We start from the raw sequence: 19,501 nt of genomic DNA on the forward strand, positions 1-19,501 counted from the left end.
ATTTGGCAAGTTTTTCCATTGGTGCAACCCACATACTCAACTCTGCAGCTCACCCCTTAAATGTGTTTCCTTACAAATGTGGCACCATTTAAGGGGAAATAAACAGGCTTTCCAAAAGTATGAGATTTATTACCAAGAAACATTGTTACAAAAAAGAAATTATCAACCAAGCATAAATTTCTTTATTTTATGTACAATGTTTCTAATAGCCTAGGTCATATTGTTGTTAGTTTGGCAATCTATAATCAAAGCAACAATAAACTGCATAAAAAAGTGCAACTATAAAGACAAAAAAGTGAAAGATAAATAGGCAAATATTTATACTTAATGTGGCACACCCAAAATGTGTGGCCACTTTTGTGTTAATCTTTCCATTTAATTTATTTAATTTGCTTATTGGTTATTTTCAGCAACCAAAAGAACTTAGTATCATTTTGGAAACATGTCATCCCAGGTCATGCCAGGTCATATCTGTAAATGAGAACTGGTTCTCAAACATTTTACCTGGTAAAATAAATGTTTAGACATGTGGTGTAATATCTGTGGTTATTACTGTGTAACATGGACTACAGAAGGACAGTAAAGTGGAGCAACATCACAGGTGGAACTGTTGATTTCAGGTCAGATGCGCCTCAGTTGCTTCAGGGGATGGATGCCCACTACTCAGATGCAACCTGAAAGGCTTCATTGCTCCCGAACATTACTTGTATATGCAGATTAATACTTGTATGCTAAGTATGCTAAGTTTGTGTTCATAATCTTAGTTGTAACACTTATGAGCAGCCGCTTGAGGACCTGCAATAGCCTCACCCAGCGAGGTCAGGCTCTGCAGACCTCTAGTAAATACACGTGACATTGTGGTATTGTGGGCTTTATGCCCCCAAGTGTTGTCATGCAGAAGGGTCACTGTAGGTTTATCTGCTTTACATTATGAATATTTGCACTCCCGCACACTTTACTGTTTAGTATAAAGATTTCTATAAGAACACGTTTTGATACCTTAAGCGTTTGTAGTTTGGAAGAGCGTAGAGTATACAGAAATATGATTTATCTTCAGAGTGCTGCTAAGAATGTGTGCTTAATTTGTTTAATTTCAGTATCCAGAACAGGTACATTTGTCCACTGTAATTTTAAACAGCTAAAAGAGTGGATGTTTTAAATACAGTTGAGTATTGCTGTAAAATGCACTATACTAGTACCTTTTAATTGCTTATGCAAGGGCAACTGTGTACTTTTATTCTGCCTTCATTGAGAGATTGTATCAAGTACCTATAAAATGGTGGCGTGTTGATGTGTGAATGCATTTATTCTTATGCCTATAATTGTTGGAAAGATGGACTTATGTGAACTGTAAGGACACTAGGGCTGAAAGAGAGTAATGCACACATGAATGTTGTTAATGTTTGTTGAAAATTAAATTAGAGATGCAATCTGGAAGTGCACTGTGTCTTCACTGCTCCTGAACATTATCTGTATTTGCAGGGATTTCATCTTTGTTAAGGTGGCACCATCCCCAAGATCCGTAACATTAACATTTGCATTTAGCTGTTCAGCTAATATTAGTCCATGTCATACTGAATCATTACATTAAGCTAGCTCATTCAATATTATATATGGACAATGTTAACCATAATTTGGTGCTTTCCCATTGGTGCAGCATATGTGCCTTCTCCCTTCATTCTCTCCCTCTGCTCTACTCAGGTGCACCTATGGAAGTTCTCAGCCATATAGTATGTGCTATGGCAGGTGGATACTGCTATGTTAAACTAATGCATATTAGGCAGTTGCATACTGCCTGTGTAGACCAGAGGTATATTTTTTGTCATATCTCTCAGTTTTTTTTCCATTCCATTTTTCCATTGTTTTCCAGTTTTTAAGACTTTATCAGTTTGTTCCTAACTGTGTCATATCATTGTACTCAATTTTGCTTTGATTGGTGCTTTTTAAAAATACACATATCTTCAGGGTCCCATGGGGACCCCAGTGAAAAGCACCCAATTCTGGCAACACAATTTTAATAAACTGAACTATTCAACTAATGTTTACCAAATTAAAGTATTACACAGTATCAAGGGGGCAAGAGTACTCTGTCATTTTAAAAGGGGTAAGACTCCATCGCTCCATTCATCATTTAGATGGGGAAATTCCCAGACTGGAAGAACATTAGAGACATCGCTGGATCTACCCGAGACAGCTAAGACATGCCCAGGTCATGCCACACATGAAAAGGTGAACTGATGCTGCTACATTCAGGCCCTAATCTAAGCAGCAATGACCCTCCTGGGACCAAAGAAATCTCAATCTGTTGATGTGACTGCCCAATGCTCGGCTGGAAAATCTACTTGAAAAAGGTGTGCCTTTGGTCTCAAAATGAACACAGGAAGGTAGAAAATGTTTGCTCCTCCTGCCACATACGAGCATGCTGTGAGCATAGAATGTGGCAAGTTGTGTACTAGAACTGCATATAGTGTGTATTTAGGTTTTGTTGCTTTTTGCTGTTTCAGGTCCCTACACAACTATAGTGAGAGCTTAGGTCACAATGTCAGGAAAGTCAGACTCATTCTCAATAGGTGCCGGTCTCCACCAGGGCTCTGTTCAGAATATTTATGGACAGACTTGGTGCAGAGGTATAGCCACGGGGTGGATGATGTCAGGTTTGGTGAGCTAGTCTCTGCTTTTTACAGATGATATGGTTCTGTTGGCTTCATCAGGCGATGACCTCCAGCTTGCACTTGGGTGAGCTGCAGCGTTGGGAATGAAAATTAGCACCTCCAAGTTTGAGACAATGGTTCTCAACCAGAAAAGGATTGGGAACGAGTTGCTGCCCCAGGTGGAGAAGTTTAGATATCTTGGGGTCTTGTTCATGAGTGAGGGGAGAGTGGAGCTTGACAGACAGATTGGTGTAGAGTCTGCTGTAATATGGACACTGTACATGGTCGTGGTGAAGGGTTTGAAAGTGAAGTAATCAATTTACAGGTCTATCTATGTTCTTACCCTCACCAATGGCCACAAGCTCTGGATAGTAAAAGAATAAGATTACAGATACAGCTGGCAGAATTTAATTTTGTTTGAAGGGTGTTTGGGTTCAACCTCAGAGATAGCATGAGGAGCTTGGTTGTCCAGGAGGGACGCTACTCCGCTACTCCTCTTAATCAAATGTAAACCGAACCATTTGTGGTGGTTCAGGCATCTGACCGGAATGCCTCCTGGGCACCTCCCGGATGAGGAGTTTCGTGCATGTCCTAGAGGACGCCCCAGGGCAGACCCAGGATATGTTGGAGAGATTATATCTCTAAACTGGTTGGTTGTGCATTCATTATATTGGGGTCAAAATCCCCCCAATTGATTTCATCATAGAAATACAGCACAAATAATGTTTACTTGAAATCACTGAAAACTAAGCTTCTAAGTAATAATGCGGAGTGTACTTTGGATCAAAGCTGCAATTTGAATAAAAGAAAGGTACAGATTGTTTAGATGACATTAAATCACATAACTAATAATACTTTGAGGAGAAATAGGTTTTGTTATTATTATTTTGCCATTATTTTTGCTTCTTGCTATAAATTATTCTTGAGGTCCCCAGGGACCCAAGACGATAGTCCATGCAAGTTAAATATGCCGGTAGGATAAGAGTTAAATCTTCTTCATATACCCAAACCGGTGCACCTCACATCCCAGCGCAGCCACAGCTACTATGCCAACTTTTCTGGTTGAAAGCCTATACTCACAGGAGAGAAATTCAATATTTTGGTTTTATTTATTACTGCAATTATGTCAGTAGCTGTCAGCACTGATCAAAACGCAATTGCTAGAGTTTAGAGTGGCTCTACCTTGGCAGCACACCTGCATTTAAGTTTGCTAAATTGACTTTCTTTTATTAAAGGCCCTTAGTAACCTTCATTGATGATTTCCTATACTGCATAAGCTGCTCGATAAACAGAGGGTTAAGAGGATCCTCACATGCTTCAGGCAACAGTTGATACAAATCATGAATTTACAGGGACACGATTAAAGCTCAGACAGTGTATCTTCACTTTTGGATACTCTGACCTTACTGATCTTGCAATTATTACCCACCACCACCACACACATCCCTCATCAGGAAGCTCTCTCTCTCTCCTTGACGCTTTTCTCTCTCCACATATGCAGCTGCCCCTAAACAATGAAACAGAAATCTCTCCAATCTGATTAAATGCTTTTGGATTTAGCTTATGGACTGAATAAGCAAAGGAGCATATAGAAAACAAGCTTTGTCTTCCCAATTGTGATCGACTCATCAAGTGAGTTAGACTTTATGTGCTGTGCCTGGCACCTGTCAGTGGATCTGCTCAGATAAATTAAACATGTTATGCTTCATTTGCGCAACTGTGCTGTTATCCCCCCATGATTTTTTTCTTTTTTCCCCTCTAAAAGAACCTCCAAAAACATAAAAATAGCAAGATGAAATGGAAAAAGAACAAAAAATGTGCTTATTTTGCACAGTCTATACCAAGTACTATCCTCTTAGCTGAGTCAAATATATATATCTTTACAGACAATCAATAAATGAACAGCTCCTGATGCAGTGCTTTGACAGTTGCAAATGTTATTATGTTTCTGAGCAGCACAGCTCTTCCACAGGGAACCCTATACCTTCTTGGCTCTTCTGCCTCAGATCAAATTTGTTTTTCTGAGAAGGCAAGGGAAAGAGGATTATATATTTATTTGTTTGTCTATATTTTCTGACCCCGACCAAACAAAACCAGACAGAAGAGTGATTATGTTGTTTGCTTTCCCATTCACAGACATGAATGAATGTAAAGGCAAATGCTCAGAAGAGATGGGATCTTATTATGTGCCATTTGTATGGTTTCTGTGTGACAGAAGAGAAGAAATGAAACACATTTAGATGGATAATTGCTTTGGTCAATAACGGCAGGTTTCCTGTTTTACATTCCATTATGGTGAAGATGGGCTCTGCCTGTTTCATCACAGAGAGATAAATAAAAGGATGGTGGAGCCAGAAGAGACCCATATCCCAGGTAAATGAGAGCTTTATGAGGAAGATTAGTGCAAATCCCTCACACAGAGCATCGGCACATGTGGGGCGAGAGAGGCTTTCGGATACAGGCTTGGCTACCTCCATCTCACAAATTCCCCAAGCAATCGATCAAAGCCCCAAATCACAGCTGCACACACAGGGAGGAAGGAGTAGGTGAGACAGTATGACAGCCTGAATTGTTTTTTATTGCACTGATGAATAGGTGGCCTGATCTGACACAGAGACACTCATTGGTACTCTTGGGATACAAATATGCACATAAGGTGCACGCATATATGAACACATGGTTTCTCTCTGTAACATACACAAGCAATAGGAAAAGCAGTGCCCAGAGTGCATACAGTGTACTCTAAGTGGAGCATCTGTGAAACAGTATTTTGACTGTTTAAATATGCTCTGGATGCCATCTGTAGCGAGAGCTGCTCATTAAACTCTGTTAACCCGCAATACTAATATCTGCAGGGAGAGATGAGTGAGACAAAGACACACCTGCTCCATTCAGGGAAAAGCATTTCTCATTCCCTCAATGAACATATAGCACCTCCCAAGCAACAGTTATCACAAGGAGACACATATTTACATGTAAAGACATACTCATCAACAAAATGCAGGTGGCAAACACTCAAAACTCATTGCAAAAAGCTATGAACATGAGGAAAGAAGAGGAAAAAAAAAAACTAGAGACAACTGTGAAGTAGGTGCAGGTAATGGAAAGTCCAGAGAGAAGATGAAGGGAGAAAAGAAAAGGAGGAGCAGAATAGTTTCACCTGACCCATTCAAATGCGGCAAGTCTGATCTATGGTTCAGTGAGTGTGTGTGTACAACTGAGGCACAGGTATACCAAATACAACCTGCGCAGGGAGCAGACAACTCATTAATGGAGCCCCACACCGCGGTTGTATGCCAAAACACCATCTGCATTCATTGGGATGCACACGCAAATGCATATTTCTGCTTTACCCTGGTAGAACAATACCAATATACAACAAGAACGCCTGGATTTTATCTTTCATTTCAAACATAATCAAACAACAATCTAAAGTGTCGGACAAAAAATCTCCTATAACCAACTATCTTCATCAAGACCATCAACTGTGCAACTGTTCTCATTACAAATGTTTACACTAGAGGAAATATTATTATATACAAGCTCCTAGGTAGAGAAAAAAGTGCTTATATGAATGTGTGTGTGAATGAGCCTTGTAGTAAGAAAGCGAGAGTATAATATAGTAGTGCTACATAAGTACCAGTCGATATATTAATCAACAAAGAAACACCAAACACCAAATTCCAACAGTTCAATACACAACACTGCAATACATTGTGAAGTGGGAGTAGCAGTAAGAGAGAAACATCAGTGGGCAGCTGTTTGGTACATACCGTTTGGGCTCTCCTCATCAACGGTGACTATGGTTGCAGGAGGGCCTGGCCGGGACAGCTTACACTCTGTATATGCAAGAAGAAAAGAATGAATTAACATAAAACTTCTAAAAGTCTATGTCTACATATGCTGTACTACAGTAGAATAACACAATGATAAAGAACCCTAATAAATACAGAAAATTAGAAACAGGGGTAATCCAGAGGTTTTCGAAGCATGTACTACAGCAATTCTAATTTAACCTTCATTTAATTACAGTGTAACATTAACATGCATTAAAATATTGTACGCCTTTAGAAAAGACAAAAAGTTATTAAAGGATTAACAATAAACCTTTACCAATGTTTCCAAAGCTTTCAAATCCATTATTAATAATAATAATAATAAAAAGCATCTGAAATGTAAACATAGATCAGGTTGGATGTAATCTTCTCAGATATATTTTTAAATAAACGTCTGATGAAGAAAAATATATATTTTTCCCAATATTTAATCAAAGAACAGATAAGGTTGGACTCTGTTGATGAAGGAGCTACATTAAATTAGTTACCTGTCCACCAGCTTCAGCTGTAAAATACTACTTTGAGCATGCAATCATGCATCACTGTTAAATATATAATACTGCACTTAGTAACTCACAGTGGGCACTTTTCAGCAGAGTGAATTCTGTAATTATGTATTTATTAATAGAGTCATGAATAAATACATGGTACCTCCTAGAATGGTGCTAAAATGGCAAATTAATAGATGAATAAAATAAATGGACACTGTTCATATTTCAGTGATCTAAGGAAATAAATGGCAACATTTTGTTTCAGTGTCACACATATGCTGTCACACTGATGTATCATTTTACAGCAGGTGGCATCAATGACTGCTGCCACAGAACCATCAACAGTAACGGACTGTGCAATAGTGACACCAGACAAGCAGGGTGGTGAAAGCATGTGGCAACATCATAAGCAGAGCACTGACGATAGTGGCTTCACAGATGGAGGTCACAGCAGCTAGATGGTACGAGCACATGGGACACAGGTAATGGCAGCTTGACAGACAACAGCAGATGGGGCAGCAGGAGAGGTGGAGACAGGAGAAAGGAAAATGTCTAGTCCAGATGAATAGATGCTGCAAGGCAACACTCTCTGCAGCCGATGTAAGGAAAGTTCAAGATTAAATGTCATTCAGAGAAAAGGTAAAAGGGAGAATATGGGAACGTTATAATATGAAAGGAAAACAGACAACAGATGATTGCCCTCTTACCCTCATACTGCCAGTCTGAAGGAGTCAGAGGTTAGTGTAACCAGAGGTAAGCAGAGCAGAAGCATGAAAGGAAAACAAGCATGAAACTGTTAAGTAACAGCTCTGAATTTAAGAAAGAAGAGAAAAAAAATATCATAAAAGAGGAAGAGATATTAGAAAACAGGGGTGAAGAGAGGCAGTTTTATGAAGGATAAACTCAAGAGACCTCCATTAGAGAAATTGTGGGTGTTAGCAAACTACACACAGTTTTTTTTTTAAAAATGTCCAGTGGATCTGTTCCTACTGCCAGCAGCTGACCGCTTCAAGAAATGTGGTGCATAGGAAAACCGAAATCAAGTTAAAGGTTTATAATTTAAACACTGTTTAAATTCAGTTCTTGTGAAAGAGAAAAATCATGGAAGCGCAGCAGAAGCCTTATAATAGTTATGCAAAACATCCTTTAATCCTTCTTTTAAATGGCCTCCATCATGCTTTACATTGAATCTTGAGCAGGTGGTGTCATCTGACATTACATGTAATCAGAGATGGCGATAATGACACCACATCAACAGTCAGTGCTCTAGTGTTTCACACCCACCTTCTGTTGCTTGACTTCAGTTGTGCAACTATGCACCTGTTGCCAGGAAGTAAACAGTGGATAGTTTTCTTATTAAATATGCATACCCATGAGCCTTCACTAATGTAGTGTTTTGAAAGTGCATATTAATCAGAGATAAAAAAAAATAAAATGGATGTGATGTTGCTGCATCTTCTACTAATTATGGCCGTTTGCAAACTGTAGATACAAACAATAATTAGCAGTTAAATAGCAATGAAAACTTGAAGTGAGAAGAGGGGGTGTTTTATGCAAATAATTGCATTTTCAGTTTCTTGTTCCTTCTAAATTAAGTTTTATTAAGGGTTTATCTAGGGCCAGTCTTTACATCCACACAAGACATCTTGGCTTTGGTCCTTTACTGTCACAGTGAAGATTTACTCTCAGTAAAAGACAAAATGTTAAAAAGACATACAAAACATTTTGTAATCTAAAAATTTTAAGGAACATTTTTTACAACTATACTCACCTTGCACAGCTAATTCATGACATATACTGATTGTTAATTTTAAAGTTCCATGAGTTTATGGCAATTATGAAACCAGCACCTGTCGGCTGAAAAAATAGGATTTCCTTTAATAGCGACAAAATGAACAGAGCAACTGGGTCACACCACGCAATCTGAGACATAAACAACAAGCAACATCAAAATCAGTATGCAAATCTGCTCTGAGAGAATATACTCTGTGTGAAGCAGAAGTAGAAGCGTGTGACCGTGAGTATGCATGTGTGTGCAAGCGCGTGTAATGAAAGTTACTTGCACTCATTTTGGGAAGCTCTTTAAGGGATCACAGGCAGTCTGTTTTGTTAGTTTTGCATGTGTGTGTTCAGGCAGTGTTTAGCTGGGCGCACGTTTGCGTGTGTGTGTGTGTGTGTGTGTGTGTAGCTTTAAGTGGTAGTTGCGGCAGTATGAGAGAAAAGATGTGAAGAGTCTGGTTTGAAGACAAAAGACAGAACCAAGCAGAGATAAAGAATAGCACCTCCATTTGCAGTGATAACTTCCCTATATTGCGATCAAAGCGCAACCATAATACTGCACTCAAATGGATGTGAATACAAACACACAGACAAAAACTCAAAGCAGCAAAAGTGTGCTCACTGTCGTGTTCACTACAAAATGGAAATGATCCCAACTTCTTGCCACATTTACACCTTTTAGCAGCGGGTGATATTTTCTAATGACGTTCTACGTCAAGCTTTCCTCCCTTTTAAAAATCCTACCAGTATAATGAAAGAACATAAAAGACATTTTCTGGCCAATTCACTTTCCTGTGGCTCTTTGGATTTGTAAAAAAATATGCTAAAAAGGCATCACCGAAATCACCCGACCTTGCTTTCCCGCAGCATTCAAGATAATAACGCAGGATAAAATGTTCACACCATAACACATCCAAATAAAAAAAAAGGAAGTAAACAAACATAATCAGAAAACTATTTTTCCATTCGTCTACCAATCTGACCTGATCTGACCCATCCCATAAAAGGAGAGAATGATAAACATATTTTTGTGCAGAAGGATATCTGTTTAAAACTGCAGAGGAAAGGCAAGTTTTTATATAATACTATGATAATATAAAGGATGGCATACTGTACTGCTGTGATGTTACACAACTGTGACATGTATAGCTATAAGAAAGAAAGCAGATAAGGATCAAAGTAAAATATTCTGCGAGCTGGGAAAGTTGTGTCTATCTTTTGAAAAACATTTAATGCAACAAAAATGGTAACCAGTCAAAAGCAAAAAAAAAAAATAGAAAAGTTAGCGCAAGGCAAAAGATGCAGTTGAAGAAGAAAAGTGATAATCTGCAGCACGGGGCCCTCAGTTACTAAGATCTGATCTCTGAAGTCTTTGGCATGTGTGTATTTTTAAAAATAACCAGATTTAATAGAAAGCATATGCCTCCTATAAACCTTATTTTTGGGTACAATGTTGTGGTTAGAATTCAAAAAGGCTGGTGACTTGGTGTGTGCTGATCCAAAGCAGCACACACATTGAAAGGAGTTGTAGGCAATGGCCAATAAAAATCAAAACCGAATGAGGAAGTCAGTGATGTAGTGTCATAAGTCAGTAGATGAAAGAGATGGTTTTCAGCTTCACTTCTGTCTGTGTGTATACAGGTGTACTAAAGAAGAACAGCTAAGAGAAATTTTCAAGGCAGTGTGAAGCAACAATGTCATAAAACACTATGCACAAACATATGCTAGCATGGAAATTTTATGTGTACAGATTATGTCAAGATAGCAATTTTTCAAGGGTAGTGTACTCCACTTCATTCACCTCATCTGTGGTGTTGATATAGTAAAGAAAACTCAAAAGGGCTTCAGGTGGCATTGAATAATGCAATCAGAATCTGCTCAAGCTCCCCAGTTGGATAAGTGCAGACCACATATTTGTTCCCACCTCTCATGCTGTGTTGGGAAATTTTATGCACAAAAAATGTAATCAGAATTGCCTACACTGAAGGAACAGGAAACAAAGTATTCCTCTTGTTTCTAAAGTTGATTCATTGATTGTTTGGTATGATAATGTATATATCTATAATGAATATACTGAGTATTCACTGCGAATGCAGTGGACCAGTAGACCGAGGTCTGACTGGTTGAAATGCCCACATAAAACTGCAGATTTTTTTTCATTTATGTGTTTGTGATTCTGTACATTTTCATTGGTTTTACTGCTCTAGTCACTGTTTTCTATTAACAGGCAACAGCAAGAGGTTTTATCAGTAAATCTAATAAAAAAAAAAAAAGTTTTTCATGACTCAGTAATCTATGTTCCAAATTAAATGATTATTGGGTGACTGGGAACTTTAAGATTTAAAAAGATGAGACAAATACAGCAAACAGCATTCAATCACTAAGCAGGAAATTGGGGCACTGTACACTTGAGAAGCATAATCCGCAGACAATCAAAATCTTCTAATTTTGACCTTGGGGTAATTTGTTCTCACCTAAAGAGATCTTCTCACTAATCAACATAACAATGTTGACTTGAAGCCGTAAAAAGTTCAATTACGAAATGATTACAGCCTGTCTTACGGAAAATCAGTTGAGGGGGAAAAAAAATGATTGCAAGCAAGCCTCAATCAACTTGCAGAATGCTTGAAATTGAACAAAGCAAGTCTTTTCCAAGCTAAACCACAACTTTGACAAGGGAGTAGAGAGCTGAGCAGAATCCTTCAGACAATGCAAATGAATACATGAAATGCTTTGTGTTTGACATTTTCCATTTTAACACTAGAACCATGAAACACTCTAAGCCCCCTAGATTCTCAGATTTTGCCCCAGTCCTGCAACAGTCGTAGTGATAACAAAGAAGTCATTGTTTGAAGAAGTTGTTCATTTTCATCTATTTTTGTAATTATATGTAAGTTTTTAGACTTTTTTCACTACATCTAAAAGGTAAACTATATATCTTAAAATCTAATCATAACTCATCTCTGCATTATTACTGTAGAAGAGCATTATGGAAAAAGTTAAAAATGAATCTTCAATAACATGTGGCATTAGTTATTCTAATTTAAAGAAAATATTAAAAAAAAAAAAAAAAAAAAAAAGAAACTATTTCCTTCTGGAGTCCATCCCAGCTGTCACACGGCAAGAGGCAGGATACACCCTGGATAAGTCACCAATCTGTTGCAGGGCTAACACAGAGAGACAGACAACCATTCAAGCCCACATTCACACCTATGGGCAATTTAGAATCACCAATCACCCTGACCCCATACACATCTCTGGACTGTGGGAGGAAGCCAAAGTACCCAGAGAGAACCCATGAAAACACAGGGAGAACATGCAGACTCCACACAGAAAGACTGGATATGATCCCAGGACCTTCTTGTTGTGAGGTGACAGCTCTTGCCACAGTTATTGTAAAAGTAGATAAGTGAAAGTTTATCATCTTGCCCAGATCTGCCTCCTCTTCACCGGACCTGCAGACTCTTTCTAACCCATCGTCCACACTGCTCTGCCCTACTCTGCAGCCCTCAGCTCTGCTCCTCAGGGCTGTAACCAATTCAGCTGCCCTGCTCTGGATTTTGCTCTTTATTTGCTTGGATTAGTACACCACACTCCGGAGTCTCTGCTCAGTTAAGCTATGGTTTCTGCGCTGCTCTGCACAGCCACCAACCTGCCTGGTTCTCCACTCATCCAGTCACACACTCTGCCCTACCCTACCCTGTCTCAACATCCCATCCACAACCCTTTCAGCTCTGCAGTAATCATTAGTCTTTTATCTAACTACAGTCCCCTATAGATTTACTTATCAATCACATCTAACTAGCTCTGGCTCATGTTATAGCAGCCTTCATATCAAAATGTGTGTAATCAATATCTGTTGCTTGGCAACCAAGTATGCTGCAAGTACGTTGACCACTGATTCCCATAGGGGTCAAAATGACTCCATTGGCAGTTGTAGGTATTTGTGGTCTTTTTCTTTTTGTCTCCCACACAGCCCAAAATTCATTATATGATTAATCAACCCATGTTAGGAAAAGTGATGAAATATGAAATGATGGCGTTTTATTTTAACAAATACCATCTGCTTAACATTTTAGTACTTTTAAATGGTGATTATGGCTAAATAATTCAGTGTTGAAATTCATGTTGGCACACTGAATAGTTTTTGGGCTTGCTAGGGGAGTCACTTCACTCCGTTGTACTACTAATAGATAATAAAAGCTTAGCATCACAGCCATAGTACATGGCTGCCCCCCCCACACACACACACACACACACACCTCCATCCCTACCCCACCCCCCTGTACACAGTTCTTTCATTATGATTTTCAAGTGAGACAGCCTTCTGACAAACTCTTAAGCCTTTATCAGGCAGTTCATCAACTGCTACATTGCTGGAGCACCATACCAATGATGATCTGAATTTTGCTCACTGACATATAGTTTCAGAAGGCATTTTTACCTGCCACCCAATTCAATAGCCCGTGCTTTCCTGTGGCTTCATCTGCAAAAGTACCTTTTTAGCAACCAATAAATCAAACTGGTACACCAAGGGAGTGGATATCTCAAAAAACAGACTTTAAAGGACAACTAACCTAACAAGCATGGGGTCCAGGAGACCTGTGCTGGCTCAATCAACAGAGCAGACATTTGCAACAAACCCACAAAAGATAAGAAGCATCTTATTTAGATAACTAAGAAATGCAAATTATTTCACAGACTGGAGTGAACCATGTTTGCCCTCTCTAGATGTTGGCACTCATTAAGACTGTCAAAGTAGGCAAGGGATCAAAAAAGGAAGGGACAGTAGTGGGGGGGTGAATTATTGAGAAAGGGCAAAAGCAATGAAGAGGAAAGTTGGAACTCATTCCTCATCCTGTAGATGGATGGCAAACAGCCAACTCAACACAAAGCTCCTCTTATCATAAAATGCTCGTACCGCATGTCTGTACATAATCACGAACGCTTCCCCACTTTCATATAAATATCAGACCCTGTGTGATAAGGAAATGTCTAACAGAGCCTATGGAAAGTTATTCTGACAGGAAAATCTTGATGACATAATTTCTCATCTTTTTCCTCATTTTTTCCCTCATTTTTCAGACAACACCAGTAGGCTCCCTGAGGGAGGAATGTCTGCTGATCTCTGGTTTGACCAGAATCCATTTAGAAAAACTTCAAGGTTGGAGGTTACAGTCATGACTAATCCCTGGGGTGGCAGAGAGCCCAGGGCAGAGATGAGTGGAGACAGAGCAAACATGGACACGGTTTTAATTTCCCAGTTGGATTGATGGAGTTTATTTTGCACGGATCCATGTCCAGTGGGGCATTCTGGAACAGGTCCAGTTGGGTCTGGAAAAAGATGGGCAGAGGGCAGAGGGCAGCTGTCCAGTGCCTTACGTGTTTGCCAGGGAATGGTTGCATATGGGCAGACAGCAGATGAGAAGTCTGTGTTATATCAATCAGGGCTAAGGCCAGTTTCCACAGAGGCTGGCTGTCAAAGCCATATTACTCTTCACACTAAACAGTAATATATAAGATGAATAACTATTTTGTAATCACTGTCAATTCAAATTTTGTGTTGTTATATTTCTTAAGTCAAATAAGCCAACATTTAGCTTCAAAAACACACATCAGTCATAACAAGAAAACAACACCATCAGAGGATCAGATTCAGATTTATTTATTAATGTTTTAACATGGTCCTCTTGCATTTTCACACACTTGCTCTACTATATATTCCAGTTCACCAAGTCTATACAGTAACGCTCAATATATTTTTCATGCTTTATTTATTACTTCTATGCAGTGTCACTTAGAGCAACTGGGGACTTTTACTTTCCAAAAGCTTCTTTTTCTAATCATACATTATGCGAATGAATGGGGCGTGGTTACAGATTGGGCAGTGACAGCATTGTGTGGATTTGGCACAGCAGTGCATCCCAGATTGCATTTCACACCAACCACTAGCAATGGCAGAAAATAAAACTAACAGCTCTAAAGATTTATGTCCCAGACATATTTATTTATGTGTTTACCCATGTAATTAATATTTACTCATGTAATTATAGACCGCAAAACAACAGTTGAGAATGTGTGAGTCCAGACTGCTGTGTGTTCAGTGCCCCCCTCCCCATATACATTCAGTCATTCACTATTCTCATCCATGAGAGAAAAGAAGCAGCCAAGTTGACTGTCATGTGCTTCTTTTCGCATTGTGCCTATGCTGTGTACAAGGAGTGCAATCACTGTCTGTCTAAATCTGTCCCTTTATTCCTTACAAATGATTAGAGTCTCTCTGTGGGCATCTTGGCGTAACTGTGTGGACGCTCATACTTTAAAGAATCGCACATGGAAAGAATATCTATATCGCACAAAATGGAAAGAGGGGGCATTAGTATTGATTGCAAATGTGAAGACGAAGTTCAAAGAAACAGAGGTGGAAATGAATTCCTGCAGCATCATCACATTCATTAGTGGCTTATATTGTAAGCGAGAAGGGGATTACTTTACTGATGTGTAATCCCTTTCACAGACTCCCCTACTCTTCTCCAGACACTCCCCCACCCCCTTCTTGCCTGTCTTTGTCTGTCTGTGAGGTTAACCACACAGACAGGTTGCAATCACACTCCCAGTGAACAGTTCACCACACGTGTTCACATGAGCTTTAGGATGAACCCGTTAGTATATAACCTGGGCAGCATAGGGGCCAGTCTTACCAAGAGTACCCCCTACCTCCCCTTGTTCTGCCCAGAGTCTGATTACAACCTACTGGCAAGCAGATTAACCCCCCCACACATGCACACACACGCACGCACGCACACTCTAATGCTTCCCCACTCCACAGGCTTCTGCTGCAGCCAGTCACAGTCTGCACATCTGGCTCCTAATCAGACAATCCCAAAAATAGACAAACAATTGTGGGTCAGAATGGATGTGCAGATGGGAAGGGAGGGAAAGAGAGGGTAGCAAGCATAAAGATGGAAATAGTGCGAGTGAAGAAGGTAGGCTGATGTCACGTGGCAGAAGTGTCCACAGGCAGATTAAGTAGTCCACACCTCACCACACATATTCGACATGGCATTCATCCAACATCTGGATTTAGTGACAGAGGGATTTGGATGTATGACTGGACAGTCTGCATCTGTCTGATGTGCTTAGGAATAAAGTTTGACCTTTCATTATCATTAAACTGCTGCATCAGAGTGCCCTCTTACACTGACAACAATTGACATACATACACTGCATGGTTTACCTGCACATAAATAGTGGGAATAAAAAAAAATTCTCTGCCAGGAGAGAACAAAAGCCAGATGCTGCAAGGTAAGGAGGAGAACACCAAGGGATGGCACATGGAAGAGAGGATTATTAATCAAAAATTAAAATAGCAAATCTGTTAAGGACAGGAATTAAGGGACATAATGCAGAGGGAATGATGGAGGATAAAAGGAGGGGGAAAAAAGAGAAATGCTGTTCTCTATTAACTGAAACTAAAAGGCCATTACTGACTTGGCAGAGTTTGAAATTATTAGCACAATAGTTATTTTTTCACAGGGAATGAGCTATTAGTTAATTACAGGAAAATAAAATGACACTGTAGTAATAAATAAGTTAATGGGTTTTTTTGGGGTTTTTTTTTTTTGGTTGTTGTTGAATATGCAGTATACTTTAACATGTCCCTGCATGACTGCATTCATTAAACGAAGTCATTCATTAGTGGGAGAAAGCATGTTTGTCAAATTCAGACTTATTTTCTCTCACAGTCTCCTCATTCACATTACTTAAAATACTAAGTATTATAATATTTCTTTGCTTGAAAGCCAGTGTGACAGCCACATCTCCTTACAGCTCGATGCCATTAAAAAAAGCTCTGGTTGCTGTTTTCATTTGAACGAGAACAAAAACGTCGACAAAGTCAAACACCAAGGGCGCCTTGAGGTGGGCAGAGCAAAGGAGATTTATGAGTGAGAAGATGAGACGTGCTGTTGAAGGAGGCGGAAATCCCTGCTCAAATCAAGAACATCCCTGGATGACAGTGAGTGGCAAAGGGAGGAAACAGCAGCACCCACGTTTACCTTCACCTTTCAAATCACAACAGTTTTCACACAGTCAGTCTCACCTGCTGTTCCAACTATGACACAGTGGATAATTTGTTCACAGACTACGGTCTAATCAGAGATCATTTGTAAACCTCACAATTATTTCTGTCTGCCACCACTCAAATTGCAGGCTGCAACCACATCGATAATCAGTATAAAAAGTCTGACATGATCAGAACAAAGGTCCAGTGAGTCGTTTTTTTGAGGTTATTTAATAGAAAAAAAAAAATCATTCTATGCAGTGGAGTGCTGTGCCCGCTGCAGAGCCCTGCGTTTCTAGAAGAGGAAGTATGAGGTGGGTAACTTTGCAGCCAGGTTCCAGGCTGCCCATCTAAACACATGATTTAATTTGATTGCATTTTATTGCATTGCATTGCCTTACCACTTGACTTAGTTGGCATGATGAAGGTTTGGGTGGGCTAAGCAAGTGTACACTTATTTCTCTTAAATCAGTAACTATACTCTCTGCAGTACTTTATAATGTTTGTATATTGGGAGGGGAAGAAAGACAGATAAGCTCTGAATAGAGCAAATGTGCTTAAGCAAACACACGTTTCCTGAAGGATAGTTTAATTTTACCTCAAGGTCAACGAACCTAAAGGACTATTTGTATTGTATGTTTACCAACACCATACGAGATATTTATAAATAAACACTTTAAATCAATAATATGTTTCAGAAGAGATGTTCCAAAAACCCCCCTAGTGGCAGTATTGGGAGAAATACCTGAGGGAATGAATAGGAAGGCTGACAGATATCTTCTAAATATATTGCTCACAGCAGCATTGAAATGCATAACCATTAGATGGCTAAAACCAGAGCCCCCCCACATATAACATATGGATTCAAAAGGTTTGGGATATTTATTTAATGGAGGAAATCACATACTCTCTAAGGCTTCAAAAACCAAATTTTAATACATGGTGGAGCCCTGTCATGCCCTTATTAATACAGTAATATACTCAGAGGCCTGCCATTGCTATAACTTTTGACAACTCTATTGTTATCTTGCCTTCCTTCGCAAATTTCTAATGTGGAATGTTTACAACTGCAAGAGAAGAATGTAACTATGGAACAATGTCATTATTTGTGGCTAAAAATAAATGAAAACTAAGTTTAAAAAAAAAAATCAATAATATGTTTGTATACAAGAGCCAATACAGGTCATAAAAGAAATTATCCACAAACTCATATTCCACAAGGCTGTTTCCCAGCTGTTACGTTTTGGGTCAATGGTTTCATCACTGCATAAGCCGACACCAATCTATTAATGCAGTCAAACCCTCAGTGAGAATTCATCCAATAAGGAAACCTCAACTTTCACCTTCAAATGTTGAGTGAGTCATAAAAGGATGTCATCTCTCTACTCTTCTCTGTTAAAATGATATCATATAAACCCATGTAGCAAACGTCTCAAAAGGAAAATCTTAATTCAAAGCAGAAGACACACTCTTATCTGAAATGCTTTTACATTAATAAACTTGTCAAGGAAGCCTGGGAAGCAGGTACAGGATGAAAGGAAGAAGGAAACGGGGTTGGGAAAAAGGGAATTTGCTTCTAAAAAGTACAGCACCTTAAAGTTGACCTGAATTGCAATATTGCAACACAAGCGGAATTTGAAGTACATCTGCATGTGGTGCTTCCTCTAAGCATTGTGTTAAAAGACATGCCAAGTTTATACAGCTGAAAATCACTTTTAACTAGCACCTGCTGCAAACTCAGTGAGTAGAAACTACAAATGCCATAATTTTCTCTCTTATACGATAACCTAAGTATTTAACGGCAAAGTGAAAACTGCTTGCAATAAACATCCTCTTCCTAAATAATAACCTCTGAAAACAATTAACATCTCATTTTGGTATATAATTTATCTATAATAATAGTGTGATATTGTGGAAAAAAATTTTTCTAACAATGCAAGAAAACATTGCCTTTCACAGAGTTAACTGAAAAAGGAAGAGTGATAGCCTTAGTGCTGGCTGCTCATACCTTCGGTGTCCTGGCCCCAGCTGTGGGTTAGCAAAGAGAGGATTGCCATTCCTGTCCCCAGCCATCTGACAAGCCACCACCCCCGTCGCATCTTCTGTCAAGCCTTATTGCCTGCCCGCCTGCGCAAACAAAAAAAAAAAATCACAAGAAATAATTTTTCATTCGTTCAATCAGTTTCTGAATTACTTACATGCACATCTGTGCCCAACCCATAGCCTAACACACACACACACGTATTTAAAGAATTATTAGCATTCAAATACTGAGCACTCCTTTCCCAATCAGTTTATCTTGGTACCAAGTACAGAGATGCAAACACATAACACATTATTAAAGTAGAGCCAAACACCTATGACTAATATAAGAGCAGTGCAGCTTATTTTGAAGGAAAACTAAAGACAAACATGCTTTAATGTACGTAGAATACTGTATCACTAGTGGTGTTTTAAAAACTTGTCTCATTTTGTCTTTAGCTTTTACAACTTGTGTTTAATGGAATTTATTTCACCTAAAAATTGCTTTAAGCTGACCTTCTTTTTTCATTTGAGTTCATGGAGCAAATTGCCACCCTGTTAAAGCACCTTGCTCTACAGAGGGTGAATTCTCTCTACAACCAAGGAAAAAAAAAAAAAAAAGATGACATCTAATGGTGTAACACTGCACATCTAACGAAA

The 19,501-nt window shown here is 39.1% G+C and overlaps 1 protein-coding gene across 1 annotated transcript in view; it reads right to left on the minus strand.

The window, feature by feature from the left end:
* Positions 1-19,501, minus strand: part of LOC115793047 (protocadherin-15-like) — a 232,811-nt gene that overhangs the window by 134,847 nt on the left and 78,463 nt on the right. Inside the window, exons 2-4 of the mRNA XM_030747761.1 lie at positions 18,828-18,946; positions 7,686-7,700; positions 6,425-6,490 (exon numbers count right to left, since the gene is read on the minus strand). Coding sequence (XP_030603621.1) covers positions 6,425-6,490; positions 7,686-7,700; positions 18,828-18,918 — 172 coding nt within the window. The 5' untranslated portion in view covers positions 18,919-18,946. The remainder of the gene's footprint in view (positions 1-6,424; positions 6,491-7,685; positions 7,701-18,827; positions 18,947-19,501) is intronic.

The sequence above is a fragment of the Archocentrus centrarchus genome, chromosome 15 (assembly GCF_007364275.1).
Source record: "Archocentrus centrarchus isolate MPI-CPG fArcCen1 chromosome 15, fArcCen1, whole genome shotgun sequence".
Lineage (NCBI taxonomy): Eukaryota > Metazoa > Chordata > Actinopteri > Cichliformes > Cichlidae > Archocentrus > Archocentrus centrarchus.